Below are 27,564 nucleotides of genomic sequence, written 5' to 3'. Positions count from 1 at the left end.
AGAAGAAATATACATTTGTGTTTTATTAAGTCAATTCTGCTTAAGAGGGATTAAACATAATTTTAAAAAGAGAAATGTACATTTGAATCTCAAACACTGCTTGACATTGTGGCGGACAGGCCTGTTCAGAGATGCATCACCAGGCCACTGAGTTTGGGAGACACAGATGCAGCTTCTTGGTTCTTTCGGTAAAGTCACGTAGAAGGGAAATAATAAAATAATAAAATAAAACATAAAATAATTCTCACGACGTTTCGGCCACAACACAAGCAGCCGTCCTCGAAACGTCGTGAGAATTATTTTATTATGTTTAATTTTTATTATTTTATTATTTCCCTTCTACGTGAATTTACCGAAAGAACCAAGAAGATGAATCCCTGCAGTCACGAAAGCTTTAAATATAATTATTTGATTATGTTTAATTTTTATTATTTCCCTTCTACGTGACTTTACCGAAAGAACCAAGAAGATGAATCCCTGCAGTCACGAAAGCTTTAAATCGAGACCCAGATGCAGTTCACTCTTTACCGAAGGCTCATCGGTGAGCCAAAGTCAGCTGCAGACTGCCACAGAATATGCAAAATGTACAGCCGTGTTGTCAACCTACCACTGAACCATTGCTCTCCTGATGCCTGCGCGAGGTTGTGCACATTTACACTTTGCGTACCGTTGAAGTAAATTGCGAGCAGCTGGACATCTGCGAAAACGAGCTTCATAGCTCATCGGATTCCTCCAGTACAAATAAATATTCCGAGTGTGATGATTGGGGAGTGAACAAGACGGCACAAAAAGCAAACAACGCAAAGTTGACGGCAACCCACGAAACCTAAAAACCAGCGCCTTTGTTGAAGTGAACAATCGCGCGAGCACGCTTCACCGCCCTGGTCACCGGCAGTTGCTGCTGATGGTGGTGGTGGGGAAAGTGCAGAGTTGGGGACGTGGCGGAACAGGTCAAGGGATGTCTGCACTGCTCCGTGCAACCCCCGCAACAATCCGTTGTCAACTCCGTGGTCTGTGGAAGAAGACAGCCATTCAGACTTGCCTTCCTTTTCATTGATGACATCTTTATTTACCGATTACCTTTAGGCTATCCATTGTGCTCGGTTGCCAAGTTACTTTGCTCGGAGTCAGCCGCTGAGGTCGTGACGGGTTTCCATTTCATTTCTCTGGCTCCATCGCCCCCTGTACCGTTCCCGTTCTGCTGCAATGTGCGACGACGATGCCCATTTTATCGACGGCGTGGTGGCACGTAAAATTCGAGGGTTGAATATACTCTTGGTTCTTTCGGTAAAGAAAATTTAATAAATAAAATAAATCACGACGTTTCGGGCGCAACACAAGCGTCCGTCATCAGGTGGTGACAACCACAGCAAGAAACAACTGCTGAAGTAATTAATCCCTTGTCACAATCAGCTCTTCTGCCGGCTTCAGCAATTGATTCTTGCTGTGGTTGTTACCACCTGATGACGGACGCTTGTGTTGCACCCGAAACGTCGTGAGTTAATTCATTAATTTTTATTTTTACATTTGTATTTTCTTCACCTACGTGACTTTACCGAAAGAACCAAGGGTATGGATCCTTGCAGTCACAAAAACTTCAAATCTAGAGGGTTGAATGAACGCGGGCCCGCGAGCCCTTGCGACAAATCGCTGTTTGTGCCGCGTCGGTCACCGTCACCCAAGCAAAAACCCCGGGGGCTCAACTCCCGCTTGGGACCGAGCCGTGACGAGGTTGGGCGCTGGGGACACGTAGGGAGGCCCACGAAGCGACTGCGCCCTGCCGGGTCTGGGTGCGCTCCCACGCATGCCCCGTGGCTGTTCTCCGGACACTTTCCCAATTTCCTTGCACGTGCCGTGAGAACGCTCTCAAATGAACGCGCTGGTCAAACACCCCCCCCCCCCCCTCGCAGTTGGTAGCCGTCTGGGAAGGGAAAACAATAATCGCGACGCTCAGGCGAAGTTTTCCTTGGCGAAACAAATTCAATTTAGTGACCGCTCAAGACGCACGCGCACGTCACGGCGCGTGACGCCCTTCGCACGGCGAGCCCCACGCTTCAGCGGCAACGTCGAGCGACGTTGGAGGGGAAATCTTTCCCGAGGGCCAAATAGGATTTACGCGTTGACACACGCAGCCTGGCGCTATCCAATAACGCAACGTGCACGTCAACCGGGCGTAAAGGAGACAGAGACAGGCAGTGACCGAGCGTGATGTGGCCAGGTCAAAGATTCATCTTCTTGGTTCTTTCGGTAAAGTCACGTAGAATGGAAATAATAAAATAATAAAAACAAAACATAATACAATTATTTTCACGACGTTTCGGCCACAACGCAAGCAGGCGTCCTCAGGTGAAGAACAGGTCTGTCGATAAGACAGTCTGTTTTATTTTTATTATTTTATTATTTCCATTCTACGTGACTTTACCGAAAGAACCAAGAAGATGAATCCCTGCAGTCACGAAAGCTTTAAATCGACAGGTCAAAAGATATTTTCCCCTCGAGTACCCCATTTATTAGTGCGGCTAAACTGCTTGCAGCGACGGATGACTATCGTCCCTGCGGGCTGTACGTGACCACGAGTCTCGTGAAATTAAGTTGTGGGTCACATCAGGCCCGTGGGCCAATGGTTCCTCAGCCCTGAGCTAGAACAACAGCTGGTGGGCAGAGAGACGTGGGAGGGGGGGGGGGTCGCCGTGTGGGGGGCCGCTGTTGGTTTGTTTCATGGTCCACCGAGCGAGGGTCGGTGTGGGTCGCGACGAAGGCTGACGGAGGGATGCAGGCCGGCGATTTGAAGGGAGACGTGAAGACGGGGGGGGGGGGGGGGGGCTCTGGCAGGCGACGTCAAGGCCCCCCTCCCCGCCATCCCCGGAGAGGTTCAGAGGCGCAGCGTGAGCGAAGTCTGCGCCATCGCGTTGTAGATGAACGTGTCGTTGAACGGCACGAACTGGTGCGTGATCACTTTGATGGCCTCCTGCGCGGCGGTTCCTGCGAAGGTGGGGGTGCAGGGGTGGGGGACGAGCGAGACGGTCGCTTTGGTTGCTCCGCGCACCGGACTACGCATACATTTCGATGTAAAGCTTTCGTGACTGCAGGGATTCATCTTCTTGGTTCTTTCGGTAAAGTCACGTAGAATGGAAATAATAAAGTAAAACATAATAAAATAATTCTCACGACGTTTTGGCCACAACACAAGCAGGTGAAGACCAGGTCTGTCGGGGAGACGCTGAAAGAACCAAGAAGAAGGACTACGCAGTTGAGGACTCGGCAGTTTTCCACCGCGCAGCCGACCCGTGCCGCGACCGCGTCTAGCCGTGCCCGGCGCGGGTCCGGAGTCGCCAGTGTTTACTCTACATTCTGCTAAAATCTGAAAATGATTAACCCTGACCCCTAACCTTTAGATTTCAGTCGGGTATGTTCTGGTAAGAGAACTGAGAAGCATTTTTGCATCCGGCACGGCACATCCATTACACTGGTCAACACACTTTTTCTGGCATAAGCTATTCCAAATCTGGCATCAGTTTTTGTCTATCACATCAGGTGTTTGAGATATAAAATAATGCATTTTCAATAAAAACTGCAGAAGAAAAATATTAAATGAATGTGGATATCTACATAATATGATATTATAAACACACTATCCAAAAAATACAGCACCATATTTTAACACTAAAGCAGTCACTGACTCGCAACAACTTGCAATCATAAGTGACAGAGTTAATTTTGGGTAAAAATCAATGAAAATGGGGTATGCCGATAGCATAAAAATGAGATGTGATAGAGAAAATCTGAGATTTGGAATCAGCACCCTGAAATTAGTCTAAAACAGCTGCAAAAGTCCAGGCCAGAAAAAAATGTTTTTTTTTGTTGACCATTGTTGGAAGTGCCGTTAGCATCCGCCACTTACTCCAGTCTACCAGCGACTGAATGAAACATTTTCAGTCACCATCCGTCACACGCTCCTGCGACTTACACTCCAACTAGCACCTGCACGTCAGCTACTCTCATTGCTCCATAACCACGGCAGATTTCCCTTTTTGAGGCCGCTCCCTCCCTTTGCCTGCAACTCTGTCGTCAGTCTCGACCACCGACCATCATCCCCGCTCGCGACCGGTCCTGGGCAAAGCCCACTAACTTTTCATTACAATCAACACGATTCCTCTAACTTGCGTGGTCTCTCTCTCTCTCTCTAATACGAGCGTTGCTCTCCCTCGTCTGTCAGTGCAATTCCCCGGGCCGAAGTGCATTGGTGGTTCAAGCTGCGATGAAGTCTCGGCTGCTGCGCGCGCAGCACACACGAGTTGAAATCGTTCGTCTCAATCGCTCGCACCTCCGATGAAGGAGGCGACGGTGTGAGGCTCCGCCGCTCCGTAACGACAGCTGCAAGACAACAGCAGAGACACGCGGCAGCTTGCTCAGACACCCGTGGTTAAACAGGTGGTTAAACACGTGGATAAATACGTGGTTAAAGACGTGGTTAAACACGTGGTTAAAGACGTGGCTAAACAGGTGTTTAAAGGCGTGGCTAAACAGGTGGTTAAACACGTGGTTAAACAGGTGGTTAAACACGTGGTTAAACACGTGGTAAAACACGTGGTAAAACACGTGGTTAAACACGTGGTTAAACAGATGGTGAAACATGCAACCCGGGGGACAGGGGAGGGGGGGCAAATGGGCAGTTGACCCCCCACCCCCTGCAATGTCACAGAGGATGTTTGAGATTCATCATGAATGTAAAATTGTTGCACATAACGTAAAAGGAGAGTGTGCGTGGAGGGGAGTGGAGTGAGATGAGAGGGTAGAGGGAAGAGAGTGCGTATAGGGGAGCGGAGTGAGCTGAGCGGGGCGAGGCGAGGTAGGCAGGGGCGAGTCTACGGAGCATCTAGAAGGTGATGAGCGGGAACTCCGGAGCTCGGCTCGTGCGACCGTAGGATGGGAACCGAGGGACGTCGGACGGCGAGACGCTGCACGTACAACTCGTGCAGGTACTCGTCCTTGACGGTACAGCGGAGCCCCCACTCCTGCAGCAGGCCGGCCACGCACGCCCGCAGCTCGGCCACATCCCGGTCCACGTCCTCGGCACGCACACCTAGCCAGGGACAGCAGTCGTGAGCGCTGCAGGTGGGTGACATGGTAACTACCTCGCCTGGTATGCAGGAGGTAGTGGGTTCGATCCCGACACTGACCCCTGTATATTTGAAGTTTGCGTGTCTCTCTGCCCGTGGATTTTTCTCCGGGTCCTCTGGTTTTTTCCCTCCAGGTTTAGGAATACGCGTTTAGAGTATTTGTCTTGCGATAAATTTCCACGTGATAAGCCACGCAGTTGAGCTACCATTTGTGGCCAGGTCACTTCTGAAAAAAAGCTACGTAGCTCAGTAAGCCTTAACTTGGTAAAATAAAAATAGTTTATATTTTTTTATAGTATATTAGTTTCAAATGAGTACCTGGTGTGGTGTGTAAACATCCCCACCGGGGTGACAAATGGGTGGTGCTGGCCACTCACCCCCTGGTGTGCCATGCCGGCCTTCATAGGTGCACATTAACAGCACTTGCCCAAACAGTCTGGCTATACGGGGGGGTCTTTGTACACATGCGGCACGTTGGCATAGTAGGGGGTACAGCTGATGCATCTGCCAGTCACATCAGTCAGTCAACCCCATAGCACTTGGGTCTGCCCCGTGACCTCCAGCCAGCCGGCATTCGACACTTTACGTGCCTCAAAGTGCACATAGCCTGGCACAGGCGCCGTGGTGACGTCACGGCCACTTAGTGGCGAACGGCTGTGGTTTGTGTGGACACGCGGTACGCGCGCTCAGACCTGGGTAGCGGCTGTACTGCTGGTAAAAGCGGTCCACTGCCCGCAGCATGACGTACAGCACCGCCTCGCCTTCCGCCGACTCCAGCTGACTGCCTGTACAAACGCGCACAACAAAGATCCCCCCCCCCCGTATAGCCTTAACAGAATGTTGTGGCGAGTGCTGTTTGCGACATGCCACCTATGAAGGCCGGAACAGCACACGAGGGGGGTGGGTGGCCAGCACCACGCCCGGCCCACTTTGTCTACCAAGTGGCGATGCTTACACATCCCACCAGGTATAGTTCTCGTTTGAGGCCGAGTCGACCTGGGGGAGGCCCAGGATTAGCTTAGATATCGTCACTGGTGTTGGCCCGAGAACGGGAATCCAACTCGGATCGCCGGGTTCGTAGCGCAGTGATGCGCGCACACACACACAGCAACAAACATGGGTAAGATCAGCTTGGCCAGGGGTAACGATATGACCAGGCCGTGCCCTCCCTCCCTCCAACTAAAGTTGAAAGTATTATCACGTAAACTCTGTCGCTCTACGCTCAAGCATCGTCCAATATGAACGATATTTGACTGTAAATCTGCGTTGCTATATAGAAAACCGGTCACGTTGATCAAAGCGCTTTTATTAACACTTTGCGATAAAACGGCCAGCACCAAAAAGGAGAAGCCTTGTCGGCCAGTGTGACGACATCACACGCCGTGCGACTCCCTCCCTCCCTCCCACCCTCCCTCCCTCCCTCCCTCCCTCCCTCCCTCCCACCCTCCCTCCCACCCACCCACCCTCCCTCCCTCCCACCCTCCCTCCCTCCCTCCCACCCTCCCTCCCTCCCACCCTCCCTCCCTCCCACCCTCCCTCCCTCCCACCCTCCCTCCCACCCTCCCTCCCTCCCACCCTCCCTCCCTCCCACCCTCCCTCCCTCCCACCCTCCCTCCCTCCCTCCCACCCTCCCTCCCTCCCACCCACCCTCCCTCCCACCCACCCTCCCTCCCACCCACCCTCCCTCCCACCCTCCCTCCCTCCCACCCTCCCTCCCTCCCACCCTCCCTCCCTCCCTCCCACCCTCCCTCCCTCCCTCCCTCCCTCCCTCCCACCCACCCTCCCTCCTTCCCACCCACCCTCCCTCCCTCCCTCCCACCCACCCTCCCACCCACTCACCCTCCCTCCCTCCCACCCACCCTCCCACCCACCCTCCCACCCACCCACCCACCCACCCTCCCTCCCTCCCTCCCTCCCACCCACCCTCCCTCCCTCCCTCCCTCCCACCCTCCCACCCTCCCACCCTCCCACCCACCCACCCTCCCTCCCTCCCTCCCTCCCTCCCACCCTCCCTCCCTCCCTCCCTCCCTCCCTCTCTCCCACCCTTCCACTCCACTGCACTCCCTCTCCGCGCGCACTGCAGATGAACAGCCAGTCAACCCGCGGCGCTGCAGACGAAACAACCGCGTGAACACGGAGAATGTCCAGTCGTGGGTTAGCAACTCGCGGCAGGTCACCTATGTCGGCGGTGAGGGCGGTCTCAGCGTCGTACTCCTCGGCTAGCGAGCGACACCTCACCACGCGCAGGAAGGCCGCGTGCTTGCCTGCGAGAGGAGCAACACGACAACAATCTCCACGTTAAATGTGCTGGGTGGGTGGGGGGGGCGGTGGGGCCTCCACGTCTCACTGAATATTTGTTGAGGTCACTGCTATCACTCGCTGGACAGAGGTAGCAGGTGACACGTGGCTAGTAGCCATAGCCGTAGTAGCGAGAGTTATGTTGGATGTGGATATAATGAGTTAAGCCATGGATATAACGCTTTGTACCCTGTGTAGGGTTAGCACAAATTGTGGAAGGTATATTGCATATCAACAATAATAATATTTATATTTATTATAACAGTGTAATGGAATCAAGATACTTTTCCGGGAGTGTGCTGCCAAGTTTCTGTAGTGGGGGTGATGTTGCTGCTGGGTCGAGTAAGATGCAGGCTACTTATTTATCAGCATTGGCATAAACTTAATTTGGAACTTTCGTGACTGCAGGAATTACTTTTTGGTTCTTTCGGTAAAGTGACGTATAAAGATAAAATAAGAAATAAAATAATAGCATACGACGTTTCGATTGCCTATGTTTATCTCTCTCTATGTATCTCTGTGATATCTGTCTGCTTATATGTCTGTCTATATATCTGTCTATATGTCTCTGGTTCTGTGTTTCTATATCTCTCTCAAATTTAGCATTCTCCGGAAGAACGTAATCAACCAGGTAGGGTGTTGACTGTTATGTTATCCGACTCTCTGTTGAATTACATTACATTTCTAAGTATACTAGATTTGTGTTTCTATTTCATTTATACCTGATGACGATTGCTTGTGTTGCAATCGAAACGTCGTATGCTAGTATTTAATTTATTATTTTATCTTTATACGTCACTTTACCGAAAGAACCAAAGAGCATTTGGCATATTTTGCGTGAATGTACGTCGCCCTTCCTTGGCACTGTACGTAGCAAAGCGTGCAAATCGGATGTTGGGTTTTTATTTATTTTTAGCCCGAAGAAGAAACCAGGGAACTTGGGAGGAAACCCATGCTGAACAGGGTGTGTGAAAGAGAGAGAGAGAATGCACCAACTACACACGCAGAAAGGCACCCTAGTCGGGATTCTAACCCGAGCCCCCCTCCCTTCTTCGCCGTGTTATCCATTAGATAAAAGGGTCGGCTTCAGCGCACCCAAGCGGTGGCCGAGCACGGCTACGGATGCTGTGCCACGTGACGTTACTCACAAAACAGCCTCACGTCTCCCTCCGATATGCCGTCCGCCGGCTGCGAAACACACAAGCGGCGGCCGCGTTAGTCCTCCGTGCTCGGCAATGCGAACCTCAAGACACGTTCACCGTCCATTCATAACAACTCATCACAACTGAGCACGTTCGGTATCTGTGCCACGCGCCTCACCCGCCCCAGAGATTGCAGCAACGAAGCAGTGAGCTTCCAAACAGCATCAGCGTCTTGCTTCGCTTTTTCCCGGTACCTGCAACAGCAAAATGTCGTCACACTGATGACCTATTCACACTGATGGAGTACAGGAGGTATCGATGTGGCCCAACAATGCTGATGAGTTTGGGGAGACATATTTCTGAAGGCTTTACAATTAAATTTGAAAGCATTATCAACGTACGCTCTGTCGCTCTACGCTCAAGCGTCGTCCACTATGAGCAATACTCGATTGTAAATCTACGTTGCTATTGGTGACCTACCCTGCAGAAAAATGGGTCACGTTGATCAAAGGGCTTTCCCAACACTTGGCGATAAAACGTCGAGCACCAGGCGATAAAAGGTCCAGGATTAAGAGGGTAAAAGCCTTCATAATAAAGGTTTTTTGGGTTAGATCGCGTTATTTATAAATGTGTCGTAACCCTCCACCACCCGGCATGGCCAAATAGTAAAAAATGTGTCACGTTGACAAAAGACAAATAGTTTACTACTTTAGCCCACCGGTGTGTTGAAGAGTGAATCAACATCATTTAAAATTCAACACACCGGTGGCCTAAAGTAGTGAACTATTTAGTCCTTTGTAAACGTGACACATCTTTTACTGTTTGGCCGTGTCGAGCGGTGGAGGGTTACGACACATTTATAAATAACGCGATCTAACCCAAAAAACTTCATTATTAATAATATTGTTCGCGAAAGCCTACGTGTTAAACAGGGTAAGCCTTGTCGGCCAATGGGATAGCATCGCGTGCGCCGTGCTACGTGGTCTCTCTCCGCGCGGCTCGGAACGTAACGTCGCCGCTAAATAACCGCCTGCCAGGACAAACGCACATTGCGGAGTGTTCCGGAATCCGTCCAAACGCACGACTCCTTCTTCCTAGCTTACGTTGATCCCGAGGCGGCTCGGTGAAAAGACAAACCAGGACACGGCACGTCTGTCTAAGGGGCGGGGGTCAAAGGTCAGCGACGGGCGCCCCAGGGCGGAGGGGCTCGGGGGTCACGCACACGTTCTGGAGGCGCACGAACTTGTCCGAGTCGGCGATCATGTCCGGGATGGAGCCACGCAGCGGCAACGCGCCCTCCGCCCCCTCGGCCTCCACGAAGTCTCGCAGCGCTCGCACGAGCACCCAGAAGTCGGCGCTCTGGCGGCGGGAACGCGTGAGGTTGAGTGTGGGCGAGCGGGAGGTTGAGTGAGTGAGCAGGAACTGAAGCGCAAGTGAGCAGGTTGAGTGTGAGTATGAGGTTGAGTGTGGGTGACCAGCAGGTTGAGTGAGTGAGCAGGAGGTTGAGTGTGGGTGAGTGTGGGTGAGTATGAAGTTGAGTGAGTGAGCAGGAGGTTGAGTGTGGGTGAGTGTGGGTGAGTATGAAGTTGAGTGAGTGAGCAGGAGGTTGAGTGTGGGTGAGTATGAGGTTGAGTGTGTGTGACCAGCAGGTTGAGTGTGGGTGAATTAGGTGAGTAGGAAGTTGAGTTAATGAGCAGGAGGTGAGTGTGGGTGAGTATGAGGTTGAGTGAGTGAACAGGAAGTTGAGTGAGCACTCGGCTGACATTTCCGCTCACCTTGGCCGAGAGGCTTTGACAGCTGGGGTCACTGAAGAGTTGCCGAATACCATCAGGAATCTGGACAAAGCGCAGTCGAAAAAAATAAAAAATGTGATTGTGCGTGCGATTTAAACGCCACACACGCAATCCATATTTTGATTGCGGAAGGCACCCGGATACGGAGCTCACGGTGGGCTAAGTTGCGCGCTGGTCGCAGGAAGGGGATAGCCCCTCACCAACTACGATCGACGCCTGCGATCAGCACGGTTGGCTACGTATGGCGCGCAAGAAGTTCAACATACATATGTAGTGACACAGCGCCGACTGCTGTCCAGCAGCGGCAACTGCGGTGGACAGTAAGCGCACACGCCGTGGAGCGTGTCTACGGCGTGTGTGCCCCGGCAGGGCAGAGGAACTGGGGCAAGGGTCACGGAAGACCTCATCGGGAGGCACCTGGAGCCCGCTAGTGGGTTCGTGAAGGGAGGCGCGGCCAGGGCAGAGCCAGGCTGCGCCGAGGGGAATAAAAGCTGCGGAGAGCGGGAGCTCCGGGCTGCCGGTTCTGGGAGTGGACTCGTCTCGTCTCGTCGTCTTTGCCGCCTTTGTCGCTGCCGCCTTCATCGCTGCCGCCTTCGCCCAATAATTGTACGGCCGGAGAGTATTTGGCTGTCTCGGTCGACGCCGTCGGTGCAACGCGGTCAGGGTTGTGTCTAGGCCGGGCTGTACGGCAACGTGGTCGAGAGAGGAGGCGATCCGTGCGAGTGTGAACGGCCGGAGTGGTGTAACGGAAATAAAAGAGAAGGTGCCTGCTGCAACTACCTCGTCTCCGACTGCGTGCGCTACACACACACACTGAGGAGGACACTACACATATGTAATAAAAGACTTCGTCACACACTGCTGGTCTCCGTTGCTCTTTTTATTTAGCTTCTTGCTTGCACCCCGCTGGTCCTGACAGCGGACCAGCGTCTCCTCACGCGCGCCCCGCACGCGCTCCCTCGTCAGCTCTTCCACTCCCGCAGTCCGCACACCGCTGGCCGACGGTGTGCCGAAGCTCCTCCAGCCACGTGGCCGATGGCGCGGATCCCCTCCGGCCACCCAACGTGGTCCAGCTTCTTCACTCCAACTGACCCGGAGCCCTTCCGGGCTCCCACCTATATCCCCTCTACCACGTGATCCTGTCTCCTCCCCTTCCAGACCGTCAGATCCGGCCTTCCCATAGCGCCCTGCTGGCTCCACCCCCCGTTTACCTCGCTTCCGATTGGACCCGAGGTGAACGGCGGGCCCTCCCATATGCCCCCATACTGGGCTCCGCCCCCCAATACCCCGGGCCGTATGATTGGGCCAGAGCCCAGCAGCGAACCCCATTTACGCTCGCATTACACATACATACACGCAGACGCAGGGAGCAGCCCTCGCTCACCCGTGTTGGGTTGAGAGCAGTCGTCGTGTTCTTGATGGCCTCCTCAAAGTTCTCCTCGACAGACGACGCTCCGTGCTCGTTCTTGATCATCCCTGCAAGAACGCTCCGTACAATCAGCCGCTAGCAGGGGGCGTCTATCCATATGTAATGTGAGGATATATCCGGGTTGCTGATGGATCACACCTCGTTACGATGATTGGCTCTACCGGTCCTGGCCCATAGCCAATGGGGTGAAGTCTAGGGGCGTGGCCCTGACGTCATGGGAAGGTGACATCTGTAAGTAGAGGATTGGTTCTGCTGGCTTTAGCCACAGCCAATGGGGGGACGAGTCAGGGGCGCGGTCCGGGAGCGTACGATGGAGTCTAGAAGATTCCATAGAGGGTAACTAGGATTGGCGGAAAGGTACCACGTGACCCGGGTATTAAAAGGGGTGGAGACGAACAACACGTGGTCAGATCTGGAACGAACGGAGGGTGAGGCCACGCTGGAGCGGGGTCCAGGCAGCCACGTGGCCATGCGTGTCTCTCTCCCTCTCACGCTGTCTGTCAGCAGCGTGAAGGAGTAAGATGGGAGTCTTGTGAACGAAAGACAAATAAAGACCGGATTCCAGAAGTCGCTTCCACGACCTTTATTACACACACACAACAAAAACTCACAGCTCACTGCATTCGGGATGTAAACTTACGGATAACACAAAAGGGGATTTTCCCAGAACAGCTGCATCCAACCTCAAGGCAGCAGTATTCTGTCCGGAGATGTCTATCCAATGGGGTGCTGCGGTGGCGAGATGTTAACTGCCTTGCCTGGTATACAGGTCATGGATTTGATCCTAACCCTGACACCAATACTCTTAGGTTTTTTCGGTAAAGTCATGTAGGTAAAATAATAACAATAAATTAATAAATAATAGAACAATTTATCGAAAATAAATAAAAGTATTTCTATTTTTTTTATTCTATTATTTTCTATTATTTGTATTATTGATTTTTATTATTTATGTTTTACCTACGTGACTTTACCGAAAAAACCTAAGAGTATGAATACTTGCAGTCACGAAAGCTTCAAATCTAGAACCGACACCAATATACATGGAGTTTGCATGTGTGATCGTGTGGATTTTTTAAATCCTTTATATTAAGTTCACTTGCTTGCTTGCTTGCGCGCTTACGACCGTGCAAATCTTTCGGTCGTTTTTTAACCCACTTCCCGTGATCCAATCGAGCTGACATTTTGCACACAGACTCGTTGTGCGTGACAATTTATTTTCGTGACAATTTTTTTCCAAAATTTTACACGTTTTAGGAAAAAATAAATTATATTTAATTACCAATTGCTTAATGGTGGCAGCCATTCATCTGACCCATAGGTGGCAGCCATCTCAAGCCAGAGGACGAGAGGACTCTAGCCGCCACGCATATAAAGGATTTATAGTGAAAAACTTTGTTTTTACGGGTTAATTTTCTCCGCGTCTTCCCTATTTTTCTCTCCACAGTTACAAACGTGCATTTAGAGTATATGGCTGCTCATACATTTCCACATGATAAGCAACCTCTTTGAGCTATCATTTGCGATAGCCAGGTTACTCCCTGAAAAAAAGAACCCGTAAAAACAAATTTTTCACTATAAATCCATTATATGCGTGGCATCGGTTTTATTTTATTATTCATTTCTGTTTTCCTTAAGTAAGAGTTTTATTTTTATCACATTGGTATTTTAAATTAAATATGAATTTTTTTTTCCTAAAAAGTGGAAAAATTTGGAAAAAAAATTTCACGAAAATAAATTGTCACGCACAACGAGTCTGTGTGCAAAATGACAGCTCGATTGGATCACGGGAAGTGGGTTAAAAAACGACCGAAAGATTTGCACGGTCGTAAGCGCGCAAGCAAGCAAGTGAACTTAATATAAAGGATTTAAAAATATCTACGTAGCTCAGTGGGCCTTAGCCTGGTGAAATAAAACAAATAGTTCACTCTGCAGTAGCAGGAGGAAAACCCAGAGCTAAACCAGCTTTTATAAGAGTGGACACCACACGGAGGTGTGCAAGGACCGGTAATTACAGGTAGTCTTCTACTTACGATGTGGATGCGTTACGACGACCCTATCGTAAGTCGAAAATATCGTAAGTCGAAGATGGCCTAGCCTACCCAGGAGTCTTAAAGAATGGTGATAATTTAGCAAAACAGCAATTTACAGTACCGTACTGTATAAACTCTATGTATTTATTAATTACAATACTGTAAAATGTAAAGTAAAAAAAGCAAGGTAAATTCTTAGCCTACCTTTGTGAACTGCAATTTAATAGAAAGTTTTTTTCAGGAAACAATCCTATCTGCTGTAAAAACTTTAAACATGCATTGAACGTATCGTATCGTGGGAACCCTAAAATGAAATCGCTAAAGCTACGTATCACACCATGCATTGAACGTATCGTTACGTATCACATTGTACCGTACTCACCAAGATTCTGTCCGTCGTCTGCACACTTGAACGATGTTAAGGTTATCGATGGCAATTTTGTCGTATCGCTATCGCCATCGTAAGATCGAAATATCGTAAGTCGGACCCCATCGTAACTCGGGGACTACCTGTATTATAAAATCCGCGTGATGCGTTGCCATGCTCTCTAAGTTTGGGAGTGTTGTAGTGGGGTCACCAGCCGTACTGGGAACGAAGCCCCCCACCCTCCCCACCCCCAAGGCATCACAATCTAATTCTAGATTTGAAGCTTTCGTGAGTGCAAGGATTCAAACTCTTAGGTTTTTTCGGTATGTTAATTTTTTATCTAACCCCCTCCACCTCTCTGCCACCGCCCCCTCTGCCTATTTAAGGCCACCCCACAGAGACGATCCCCCTCTCTGTACCTGTGTCACTCTCTCTCTATGTATCTTGGTGATATCTGTCTGCTTATATGTCTGTCTATAGTTTTTCTGGTTAGAATTTTTTGTTGCTATTTCATTTATACCTGATGACGATTGCTTGTGTTGCAATCGAAACGTCGTGATTTTTATTTTTATTTTACTTTTATTAATTTTAATTTTTTACCTACGTGACTTTACTGAAAAAACCTAAGAATATAAAGTCACGTTATTATACAGTATTATACAGTCAATTCAGCTGTGACGGTCCCACCTGATGACGGAGACTTGTGTTGCCTCTGAAACGCCGTGATTTATTATTTAATTTCGATTATTTTCACTATTTATTATTTATTATTTATTTTTACCTACGTGAATTTACCGAAAAAACCTAAGAGTGTGCATCGCAATCTGTGATGGTAGCAACTCCACCAGACACCTACACACGGAGCTGGCACGGACGAGGAGAAGCGCTCAAGCGATTGCCATACCTTGCCTGATCAGCTCCTTAAACTGGTCCTTCTCCTTGTAGTTCTTGGGCAGACTGCCATCGTGCTGCAAGAACACGCACAGGGTCACAGTGTAAGAGAACGACACGGGCACAGGAGAAAGAGAGAGCGAGAGAGAGACGGGGCAACGTTTAAGAAACAAGCAGCGAGCACGGTGACGGGAGGGAACCGGGCGAAGGACGACCATCACCTGCGACCTCCACACGTCCAGATACTTGGCTACCACCACCAGCCATGGCGTATGACTGTGCTCCTGTTGATCACACACGCACACACACACAGAAAGACAATGATCACAAGCGTATTCTAAACAGTCTATTGGTGGCAAAGGCAAGTGACAATCTACTGAGATCAGAAGTATAATTTTTTTCAAGAGACCTGCGTACTCAATTAGCAAATTACTCATTTAAGGCTGAATCAACCTAGGGGCGGATCAGGACACGGTTCAAATGCCACAAGCTACTGATACTATCCATGACTGCTGAACAAACTTCGGCCATCGGGAGCGTAACACGGTGCCACAAGCCATCAATGCTTGTGTACACGTACAAACACACGCGCACGCAAAAAATAACAACCGCTTAACACGTAGGCTTTCGCGACCAATATTATTCATAATCAACGTTTTTGGGTTAAAACGCGTTATTTATAAATGATTTCACGCCTCAACACACCGGTGGGCTAAAGCAGTGAACTATTTGTCTTTTGTCAACGTGACACTTTTTTGCTGATTGGCCGTGTCGGGTGGTGGAGGGTTACGACACATTTATAAATAACGCGATCTAACCCAAAAACGTTCATTATGAATAACAACTGCCATTCGCTACGCACAAATACACGCACACACATGCACACGTAATTCTGCCACGTGGCATAAGACGACGAAGGCGGTCGTGAAGCTCTTATAGCGGGAGATGGGGCGCAGCGGTGGCCAGATGTTAACTCCCTGGCCTGGTGTGCAGGAGGACGTGGGTTCGAGTTTGCGTCCTTCCACATTGAGAATCAACATCACGTGTTTAAGAGTATTTGGCTGAATTTTTTTTTTGTCAAGGCTCCCTCCTCTAACCCAGCTTAAATATACGCTGCCAAGCTTGGTGGTGTTTCATTCAGACGCTGTCTTTCCGACAGACCTGTTCTTCACCTGAGGACGGCTGCTTGCGTTGTGGCTGAAACGTCGTGAGAATTGTATTTGATTATGTTTGATTTTTATTATTTTATTATTTCCCTTCTACGTGACTTTACCGAAAGAACCAAGAAGAGGAGTATTTGGCTGCTATAAATATCCACGTGATGATAAGCCACCTCGTTGAGCTATCATTTGTGGCCAGGTCGCTTCCGAAAAAGAGCTAGACAGCTCAAATTAGTCAAGAGTTTACACCATTGGAACCTCATTTGCCAGTAAAAAATATGATAATTGGCTTTTTACCCTTCTATCTGGCAACAAAACTGACACCTTTTTTTTACAAGGAGTCATGTTTGCATAGACCACAATACCTGCAGTTATAATGCATTATGACTGCTGGTATTGTGGTCTATGCAAACATGACTCCTTGTAAAAAAAGGTGTCAGTTTTGTTGCCAGAGAGTTATAATGCATTATGACTGCAGGTATTGTGGTCTATGCAAACATGACTCCTTGTAAAAAAAGGTGTCAGTTTTGTTGCCAGATAGAAGGGTAAAAAACCAATTATCTTAGTCAAGAGTTCTTTTTTTAGTTTTGGCCATAATCTAGCCTCTGCTGGGATGAAGGCCTCCCCAAAGCCCACTCCATCTCGCACAGCAAGGCAGCCCCATCATCCATCCACCTCCTGCGCACGACGTCCAATTGTGTGACACGGAGTTCACCGAGAGTGTGTGTGTGGGGGGTGAGGTGAGGGTGGTGGGCAAGTGTGGAGCACCTTCTTGTCGAGGAGGGCCAGGTCGCAGGAAGCCAGGTGTTTGACGAGCGCCGGGAAGGGACGGTCGAGGCGCAGGTCCTCGAGCGCGTTGTCCGGGTGCGACTCGACGACCGTGTGCTCGCGAAGTGCCACGCGCATGTAGCCCGCCATGCCGTAGGCTCGGCACGCCAGCAGCGGCACGCCCGCCTGCCACAGCGCCGCCGCCAGCCGCAGCAGCGTGCTGTCGGACGGAGGGTGCGGACGCGGCGGAAACGTGCGTACGTTGAACTGCTTCTTTCGCGCCGTGCGTAACCAACCGTGTGACGACGCGAGGGTTGGAGGGGTCGCCGCGAGGGGTCGCCGTGTGACGACGTGAGGGGTCGCCGTGTGACGACGCGAGGGGTCGCTGCGTGACGACGCGAGGGGTCGCCGTGTGACGACGCGAGGGGTCGCGGCGTGACGACGCGAGGGGTCGCCACGTGACGACACGAGGGGTCGCTGTGTGACGTCACGAGGGGTCACGGTGTGACGACGCGAGGGGTCACGGTGTGATGTCGCGAGGGGTCGCCGTGTGACGACGCGAGGGGTCGCGGCGTGACGACGCGAGGGGTCGCCACGTGACGACGCGAGGGGTCGCCGTGTGACGTCATGAGGGGTCGCGGTGTGACGACGCGAGGGGTCGCCGCGTGATGACGCGAGGGGTCGCCGTGTGACGACGCGAGGGGTCGGAGGGGGAACGGTGAGGAAAGCGCGGCGTGAGGCGAGGTTCCGGGCGGCTGGTGCATTACCTTTGCGGCAGCTGTGTGGTGATGACCACGGTGAACTTGTGAAAGAACGTGGGCTCCTTTTCTAAGACTTTCTCCACAGCCTGTTGCATTAAAAGACAAAAATTCACGTCGGAAAATTGCCGCGTGAACGTTTAAAATCTGTAAACGTTTCATGATTTTTTTTCCCACACCGATCTTTCTGCATGTAAAATGTTTGCTTCTCATAAGTATCCGAGGTCTCAATGGAAATAAATAAAAAATTTAAAAATACTTTTTTCTAAACACGCTTTAATGAAATGTACTGTCCGAGCTGCCCCTCCCCCTGCCCCCTTCCCCCATCGCCCCTCCCCTCCTTCCACATCCCCCTCCCCTCGGCGTGGCTCCCCGAGGCTTGCCGTGAAGTCAGGGACCCCGTGGTGATTTACAGCCAACGTGAGTTGAGCGTCGACAATTAGGGCGTAAAAAAGATTGTTAAAAAATATTTATTTTTAATTTTCAATGATAGAATATAGTATTGTCATCAGTATGACACAGCTATACCAAGTTTGCAGTCGATACGACATTGGGATTACGGTTGAAATTGAGTTACAAGATTTTTGGATACGACAACACATACAGTAAGTTAAATAAAAGCGTGTAAAAAGTTTTAAAATACATGTTTTGGATTTTCAATGATAGAATATCGTGTTGTCATCAGTATGACATAGCTATTTTAAGTTCGCAGTCGATAGCACATTGGGAAGTGGGTAAAAATTGAGTTACAAGATTTCTTTTTTGAGGATACAACAGACGAAGTGAGTTAAATAAAAGCGTGTAAAAAAGAGCGGTCCCGATGATGCCCTATCGCCTGCTACTAAACAATAAACTTCCTCAAACGAGCGACTTAAAACTCCGTCTGTCGTCTTACCTCCTCAACAAAGTTTCCAGACACGTCGCTGTTCAGCTCCTGGATGAGATGCATCGCCGTCTTCGCTCGACTCTGCAACACAAGCACGGCCTAGAATGTCCTTCTCTATACAAGTGTAGAGGAGTAGAGGAGAGTGGTGGCGTCGTGTGCGCTGTCCGGTGCGGTGACATCACGGGACGTGGGGTCGCACGCGCTGGGCAGTGCACGTGACGTCACGCCTCAGAGGGTATTTAAGGGAGACCCCGTGACGTAAGCGGGGTCACTGGAGGAATGGGGATAGTGGAAGGGGTGAAGAGGGAACCCTTTATAGTGATACTTGTTAATAAACCCTGGCGGAAGCCCCTAACTCACCTCCGTCTCCGAGTACGTCCATCGCAACTACTCAACACATGCATCGTAACCTACGACCTTGGTCACAGCCCTTGGTCATCACAAAACTCTGACCCTAGCCCTCGTAAGATTACTGATTATGTTACGAGAAGAAAACCCAATTTTTGAGCACTAAACTCATGAACGCACGGCCCGGCCCATCGTTGCGTGCCACGTGGTGGTCAATTTCTCAACATTTTTTATAATATCCCTGAGCACAATGGCAGAAACATGTCCAGGAGATAAATGCCGGTGTCGAGGTCTGCTAGCCACGACGGGAGGACTTCAGGAGAGAGTTTGTGTCGGTTTGCTGTTCCTCCTCCGTTGAAGGAGTGCAGACCAGTCGCTTTGCTATTTGGGTCCCTAATTTTGGTTGCTGGCCACAAACACATTCCTGTGGAGGGAGCTGGTAGGAACGTTGGGTTGCTCGGTCAATGGCCAGGGTCAACGGCGGCGTGGTGTATTCCGCAAATATGCCGAACTGTGAGGGCGGGCACAAGCCGGCGTGAGTAGGTTAAACTTTGAGTTTTAGAAGGGCACCACGGGGTGACCAGCCCCTCCCCATCCAGCCCCACCCCTCCCACCCCCCACCTAGCCCCACCCCTCCCACCCCCCACCCAGCCCCACCCTCCCCACCCAGCCCCTCCCCACCCAGCCCCTCTCCACCCTCTCCACCCCTCCCCTCCCCACCCTCCCCTCCCCACCCAGCCCCACCCTCCCCTCCCCACCCAGCCCCTCCCTCCCCACCCAGCCCCTCCCTGCACGACGGACGGACATACACAATAATCCCTGTGGGCTGGTGTAACCAGGAGGTTCCTACCAGTATTAAACTGCTGTAGCTTGTCTTTATTGAATATCTCTATGGGTCTCTGTATCTCTTTCATGAGTACAGACTACAGTGGTGTACTTGGCTTGCATGGCCACAAATGCACTGTGGCTTGTTTTGCATTGGGGAAAACCGTTCAAACACTGCCATGCGGCATCGGGAGGGGCCTGACTGAGTAAAGACGTGGAAACTAGAACCGTGAATGGGCTCGGGGTTGATAATGTTGTTTTTGTTGTTGTATTTTTGATAATTGCATTGCGAAAAAAAGAACGTGAAAAGCATCATAGGTTTCGATTCCCGCTCATGGCCAACATGAGTGACCATTAACTGAACTGGTCATGGGCTTCCCCCTAGCTCGACTCAGCCTCAATTGAGTACCCGGTGCGATGTGCAAACATCGCCACTGGGGAGACAAAGGTGGTCGGGCTTGGTGCTGGCCACCCACCCCCTCGTGTACTGTGCCGGCCTTCATAGGTGCTCGCTAACAGCACTTGCACCTATGGTCTGTTAAGGCTACACATGGAATCTTTGTCTTTGTGTGTCTGTTCAAATGAACCACACCGTGCCTGATGATCCCTGGCGCTGGTGCATTTCTTTGGCTGCCACTGACCATACTCTTGGGTTTTTTCGGTAAAGTCACGTAGGTAAAAATAATAAGAATAATAAAATAATAATAAAATGAAAATAACTAAATTAAATCACAACGTTTCGGAGGCAACACAAGTCTCCGTCTTCAGGTGGGACCGTCACAGCCAAATTTACTGTAAAAGACAGAGACTTGTGTTGCCTCCGAAACGTCGTGATTTAATTATTATTTTATTTTTATTATTTTTTACCTGCGTGACTTTACCGAAAAAACCTAAGAATATGAATCCTTGCAGTCACGAAAGCTTCAAATCTGCCACTGACCAATTACATTGAGCATGCGCCCTGCACTTTGAATATTAGCCCGAGCCAATCGGTTCAATCGTTCCTACAATAAAACAGGATTGGACTATCTAGTTTGTGAAATTTTCATATCCGATTGCCAAAATAATAATAATTAAATGATGATGTCACCCTGATGCTGCTCTATTTAAGACCGGAAGCAACAGGAGAGCTTCACCATTCTTGCCCGATGAAGCTGATTGTAATTATCAGCGAAACGTCGTGCTACTCAAATTTTAAAATGCTGTTGATTCTCTCTTCAACACACCGGTGGGCTAAAGAAGTCAATTAATTTGTCCTTAGAAAATCGTGACACATTTTTTACTGTTTGGCCGTGTCGGGTGGTGGAGGGTTACGACACATTTATAAATAACGCGATCTGACCCAATAACCTATATTATGAATAATATTGGTCGCGAAAGCCTACGTGTTAAAATAATAATAATCGAAAAATCTATAAATGATGAACGACCCTTACAAAGGACACCCCAACATGCATTTCATTACCTCGCCAATGCTGCTCTTGTCCAAAAAGAAACTGTTACAACAAAAACAGAAAATGTTTTAGGATCACACAAAGCTGCAATCGTCGTGTATTTAAATGAATAGCACTGCGATGAGAAGGCAAATTCAACACGTGTAAGAAACCTTACTTGTTGCCAATATCTTCCCCACTGACTTTGTTCCCATCCAAAATCGTAAAGGCGCCAATGCCTGAAACGGGAACAAGAAATTAAAGTGTCAACGCACAACCTTCCATGCAAGTTTTACATTTCACCCACCCGTTGTTGTGAGCGCAATAGCTGGGTTTTAACCCCCCGCGAGCAGAGTTTTTGCCTTGTCAATGAAATTCATGAATTCGATAAGGGAAGCATTTATCATGGGCTCGAAGTGTCCTTCTCCCTTCCCTGCCTCGATGCGAGAAGGAGTGGACGGAGGCACGCACCAGGCAGCACCAGGTTTTTCAGGATCTCGGTTCCCGTGGCGCTGGCGTTGATCAGACACACGTGGGCGTTCTCCAAGGCTTGCTGCCCATGGTCGCCCCACAGCCTGTCACACGCCCAACGTTGATGAAAAAAAACGGAATGGTCAGTCTTGGGCTCTATGAAGAGGGACACCGATTGAAGGGGAGAAGCGTAAGACGTGTATTGAAATGCAGGCTCGCTGCCTCTCCTCTCTCATCTCACTCCACTCCCCTCCACGCACTCTCCTACCTCTCCCCTCTCATCTCACTCCACTCCCCTCCACGCACTCTCCTGCCTCTCCCCTCTCATCTCACTCCACTCCCCTCCACGCACTCTCCTACCTCTCATCTCATCTCACTCCACTCCCCTACACGCACTCTCCTACCTCTCCCCTCTCATCTCACTCCACTCCCCTCCACGCACTCTCCTACCTCTCCTCTCTCATCTCACTCTACTCCCCTCCACGCACTCTCCTGCCTCTCCCCTCTCATCTCACTCCACTCCCCTCCACGCACTCTCCTGCCTCTCATCTCATCTCACTCCACTCCACTCCCCTCCACGCACTCTCCTGCCTCTCCCCTCTCATCTCACTCCACTCCCCTCCACGCACTCTCCTACCTCTCATCTCATCTCACTCCACTCCCCTACACGCACTCTCCTACCTCTCCCCTCTCATCTCACTCCACTCCCCTCCACGCACTCTCCTACCTCTCCCCTCTCATCTCACTCCACTCCCCTCCACGCACTCTCCTACCTCTCCCCTCTCATCTCACTCCACTCCCCTCCACGCACTCTCCTACCTCTCCTCTCTCATCTCACTCCACTCCCCTCCACGCACTCTCCTACCTCTCCCCTCTCATCTCACTCCACTCCCCTCCACGCACTCTCCTACCTCTCCTCTCTCATCTCACTCCACTCCCCTCCACGCACTCTCCTACCTCTCTCATCTCACTCCACTCCACTCCCCTCCACGCACTCTCCTACCTCTCCCCTCTCATTTCACTCCACTCCCTTCCACGCACTCTCTGACTTCTCCTCTCTCATCTCAATCCACTCCCCTCCACGCACTCTCCTACCTCTCCCCTCTCATCTCACTCCACTCCCTTCCACGCACTCTCTGACCTCTCCTCTCTCATCTCACTCCACTCCCCTCCACGCACTCTCCTACCTCTCCCCTCTCATCTCACTCCACTCCCCTCCACGCACTCTCCTACCTCTCCCCTCTCATTTCACTCCAATCCCTTCCACGCACTCTCTGACCTCTCCTCTCTCATCTCAATCCACTCCCCTCCACGCACTCTCCTACCTCTCCCCTCTCATCTCACTCCACTCCCCTCCACGCACTCTCCTACCTCTCATCTCATCTCACTCCACTCCCCTACACGCACTCTCCTACCTCTCCCCTCTCATCTCAATCCACTCCCCTCCACGCACTCTCCTACCTCTCCCCTCTCATCTCACTCCACTCCCCTCCACGCACTCTCCTACCTCTCCTCTCTCATCTCACTCCACTCCCCTCCACGCACTCTCCTACCTCTCTCATCTCACTCCACTCCCCTCCACGCACTCTCTGACCTCTCCTCTCTCATCTCAATCCACTCCACCTCCACGCACTCTCCTACCTCTCCCCTCTCATCTCACTCCACTCCCCTCCACGCACTCTCCTACCTCTCCTCTCTCATCTCACTCCACTCCCCTCCACGCACTCTCCTACCTCTCCCCTCTCATCTCACTCCACTCCCCTCCACGCACTCTCCTACCTCTCCTCTCTCATCTCACTCCACTCCCCTCCACGCACTCTCCTACCTCTCTCATCTCACTCCACTCCACTCCCATCCACGCACTCTCCTACCTCTCCCCTCTCATTTCACTCCACTCCCTTCCACGCACTCTCTGACCTCTCCTCTCTCATCTCAATCCACTCCCCTCCACGCACTCTCCTACCTCTCCCCTCTCATCTCACTCCACTCCCTTCCACGCACTCTCTGACCTCTCCTCTCTCATCTCAATCCACTCCCCTCCACGCACTCTCCTACCTCTCCCCTCACTCCACTCCCCTCCACGCACTCTCCTACCTCTCTCCTCTCATCTCACTCCACTCCCTTCCACGCACTCTCCTACCTCTCCCCTCTCATCTCACTCTACTCCCCTCGACACACTCTCCTACCTCTCCTCTCTCATCTCACTCCACTCCCCTCCACGCACTCTCCTACCTCTCCCCTCTCATCTCACTCTACTCTCCTCGACACACTCTCCTGCCTCTCCCCTCTCATCTCACTCCACTCCCCTCCACGCACTCTCCTGCCTCTCCCCTCTCATCTTACTCCACTCCCCTCCACGCACTCTCCTGCCTCTCCCCTGTCATCTCACTCAACTTCCCTCCACACACTCTCCTGCCTCTCCCCTCTCATCTCACTCCACTCCCCTCCACGCACTCTCCTACCTCTCCTCTCTCATCTCACTCCACTCCCCTCCACGCACTCTCCTGCCTCTCCCCTGTCATCTCACTCAACTTCCCTCCACACACTCTCCTGCCTCTCCCCTCTCATCTCACTCAACTCCCCTCCACGCACTCTGAGCAGAGGTCAGTGAAGGAAACCCCCATTATTGCACAGTACCTCCATGTACCCACGTGTGTGCTACCCGCATTCAACCCGCACTGACCGGCGTGGTGAAGTATGGTGAAACAAAAACCCAGCAAACCCACCGGCGTGGGGAGGCTCTCATCCAGCGGTGGATTGACAAAATACAAGAAACATTTATACACCGCGGCAAGTGTGATGAGCCGGGTCGACTCTGCCCATCACACCAACCATGGTCGTTAAATCAAGAACCACTTTGTGGGAATCCCAAGCGAGTTCATTTCCCTACTGACAAGAGCCCGCTCGCGCCAGAGCAATGTGGAGTTTCCACCAATGTCACGGGGCTATATAAACAACAACAACAAAAACTCGTGATAAAAAAAAACATTGCGGCCGAGACTTTAAAGAGGTGGACTCCGGTGGACTCCGAAGCGAACCGACCCCAACAACACTCGACCCTAATTCTAGATTTGAAGTTTTCGTGACCGCAAGTGGCATCTACATCTACAGAACGTGAAGAACCAGTGGCATCTACATCTGCAGAACGTGAAGAACCAGTGGCATTTACATCTACAGAACGTGAAGAACCAGTGGCATCTACATCTGTAGAACGTGAAGAACCAGTGGCATCTACATCTGCAGAACGTGAAGAACCAATGTCATCTACATCTACAGAACGTGAAGAACCAGTGGCATCTACATCTACAGAACGTGAAGAACCAGTGGCATCTACATCTGCAGAACATGAAGAACCAGTGGCATCTACATCTACATAAAATGAAGAACCAGTGGCATCTACATCTATAGAACGTGAAGAACCAGAGGCATCTACATTTGTAGAACGTGAAGAACCAGTGGCATCTACATCTGCAGAACGTGAAGAACCAATGGCATCTACATCTACAGAACGTGAAGAACCAGTGGTATCTACATCTGCAGAACGTGAAGAACCAGTGGCATCTACATCTGCAGAACATGAAGAACCAGTGGCATCTACATCTACATAAAATGAAGAACCAGTGGCATCTACATCTACAGAACGTGAAGAACCAGTGGCATCTACATCTGCAGAACATGAAGAACCAGTGGCATCTACATCTGCAGAACGTGAAGAACCAGTGGCATCTACATCTACAGAACGTGAAGAACCAGTGGCATCTACATCTGCAGAACATGAAGAACCAGTGGCATCTACATCTGCAGAACGTGAAGAACCAGTGGCATCTACATCTGCAGAACATGAAGAACCAGTGGCATCTACATCTGCAGAACATGAAGAACCAGTGGCATCTACATCTGCAGGACGTGAAGAACCAGTGGCATCTACATCTGCAGAACATGAAGAACCAGTGGCATCTACATCTACAGAACATGAAGAACCAGTGGCATCTACATCTACAGAACGTGAAGAACCAGTGGCATCTACATCTACAGAACATGAAGAACCAGTGGCATCTACATCTGCAGAACATGAAGAACCAGTGGCATCTACATCTGCAGGACGTGAAGAACCAGTGGCATCTACATCTGCAGAACATGAAGAACCAGTGGCATCTACATCTACAGAACATGAAGAACCAGTGGCATCTACATCTACAGAACATGAAGAACCAGTGGCATCTACATCTACAGAACATGAAGAACCAGTGGCATCTACATCTGCAGAACATGAAGAACCAGTGGCATCTACATCTGCAGAACTTGAAGAACCAGTGGCATCTACATCTACAGAACGTGAAGAACCAGTGGAATCTACATCTACAGAACGTGAAGAACCAGTGGCATCTACATCTGCAGAACGTGAAGAACCAGTGGCATCTACATCTACAGAACGTGAAGAACCAGTGGCATCTACATCTGCAGAACATGAAGAACCAGTGGCATCTACATCTGCAGAACGTGAAGAACCAGTGGCATCTACATCTGCAGAACATGAAGAACCAGTGGCATCTACATCTACAGAACATGAAGAACCAGTGGCATCTACATCTGCAGAACGTGAAGAACCAGTGGCATCTACATCTGCAGAACATGAAGAACCAGTGGCATCTACATCTGCAGAACATGAAGAACCAGTGGCATCTACATCTAAAGAACGTGAAGAACCAGTGGAATCTACATCTACAGAACGTGAAGAACCAGTGGAATCTACATCTACAGAACGTGAAGAACCAGTGGCATCTACATCTGCAGAACGTGAAGAACCAGTGGCATCTACATCTGCAGAACATGAAGAACCAGTGGCATCTACATCTGCAGAACATGAAGAACCAGTGGCATCTACATCTACAGAACGTGAAGAACCAGTGGAATCTACATCTACAGAACGTGAAGAACCAGTGGCATCTACATCTACAGAACGTGAAGAACCAGTGGCATCTACATCTGCAGAACGTGGAGAACCAGTGGCATCTACATCTACAGGACGTGAAGAACCAGTGGCATCTACATCTGCAGAACATGAAGAACCAGTGCCATCTACATCTACAGAACGTGAAGAACCAGTGGCATCTACATCTACAGAACGTGAAGAACCAGTGGCATCTACATCTACAGAACATGAAGAACCAGTGGCATCTACATCTACAGAACATGAAGAACCAATGGCATCTACATCTACAGAACGTGAAGAACCAGTGGCATCTACATCTACAGAACGTGAAAAACCAGTGGCATCTACATCTACAGAACATGAAGAACCAGTGGCATCTACAGAACGTGAAGAACCAGTGGCATCTACATCTACAGAACGTGAAGAACCAGTGGTTTTTTCGGTAAAGTCACGTAGGTAAAAAAGTAAGTAAACAAAATTGAATGAAAACTAAAATGAAATTAAATCAAATCACGACGTTTCGGGCGCAACACAAGCGTCCTTCTTCAGGTAAGGACAACGAAACGTCAGCACAACAACTTACATTTTTGACCCCCAACAACACCGGCCCCCCCACCCCCCACGCTACATTTCGCCTGCGGGGAAACATCGCCCGTCCCCGGCACAACTTTCAGGCAACGCCGCAGGCCTACCGGCGTGCCCGATTCACAAACAAGCGCCGGTTCTCGCCGCCGGCTTCCCGCGCCTCCCTCAAAAACAAAACACAAAACGGAGAGCGCGCGAGACCGCGGACGTCGCAATGGATGGCATTCACCTCAGCTGTCGGTCATATTTCCTCTCTTTCTCTTTCGCGAGCGTGCAGCTCTTGACGGCTAAGGCCATGGCCGCCGTTGGCTGGTTACCGTCAGG

At 50.5% G+C, this 27,564-nt stretch overlaps 1 protein-coding gene across 1 annotated transcript; it reads right to left on the bottom strand.

Moving 5' to 3' along the window:
- Positions 1-259: 259 nt before the first annotated feature.
- On the bottom strand, positions 260-27,564 carry NAE1 (NEDD8 activating enzyme E1 subunit 1). Its single transcript, XM_078881973.1, has 19 exons — positions 27,470-27,564; positions 21,723-21,826; positions 21,430-21,490; positions 21,284-21,314; positions 18,655-18,726; positions 17,769-17,848; positions 17,002-17,221; positions 15,295-15,357; positions 15,087-15,150; positions 11,738-11,829; positions 10,336-10,395; positions 9,783-9,919; positions 8,739-8,814; positions 8,567-8,606; positions 7,298-7,384; positions 5,813-5,905; positions 4,969-5,083; positions 4,325-4,374; positions 260-2,982 (listed from the first exon to the last, which is right to left on the bottom strand). Exons 1-19 carry the CDS (start codon positions 27,535-27,537, stop codon positions 2,873-2,875), a joined length of 1,623 nt encoding a protein of 540 aa, XP_078738099.1. The 5' UTR covers positions 27,538-27,564; the 3' UTR covers positions 260-2,872.

The sequence above is a fragment of the Lampetra fluviatilis genome, chromosome 63 (assembly GCF_964198595.1).
Source record: "Lampetra fluviatilis chromosome 63, kcLamFluv1.1, whole genome shotgun sequence".
In the NCBI taxonomy this organism is placed as follows: domain Eukaryota; kingdom Metazoa; phylum Chordata; class Hyperoartia; order Petromyzontiformes; family Petromyzontidae; genus Lampetra; species Lampetra fluviatilis.
The sequence above is the reverse complement of the archived record's forward strand: the minus strand, read 5'-3'. Positions and strand labels throughout refer to the sequence as shown.

What these genes read in the sequence shown, in the direction of transcription:
- NAE1 (XM_078881973.1), bottom strand. Translation starts at nt 27,537, where the DNA reads ATGGCCTTAGCCGTCAAGAGCTGCACGCTCGCGAAAGAGAAAGAGAGG. An exon ending in AAATATGACCGACAGCTGAG is followed by an intron (nt 21,827 to 27,469) that starts GTGAATGCCATC and finishes GGCGTGTGACAG; the next exon opens with GCTGTGGGGCGACCATGGGC. An exon ending in TAAGGAGCTGATCAGGCAAG is followed by an intron (nt 11,830 to 15,086) that starts GTATGGCAATCG and finishes GCGTTCTTGCAG; the next exon opens with GGATGATCAAGAACGAGCAC.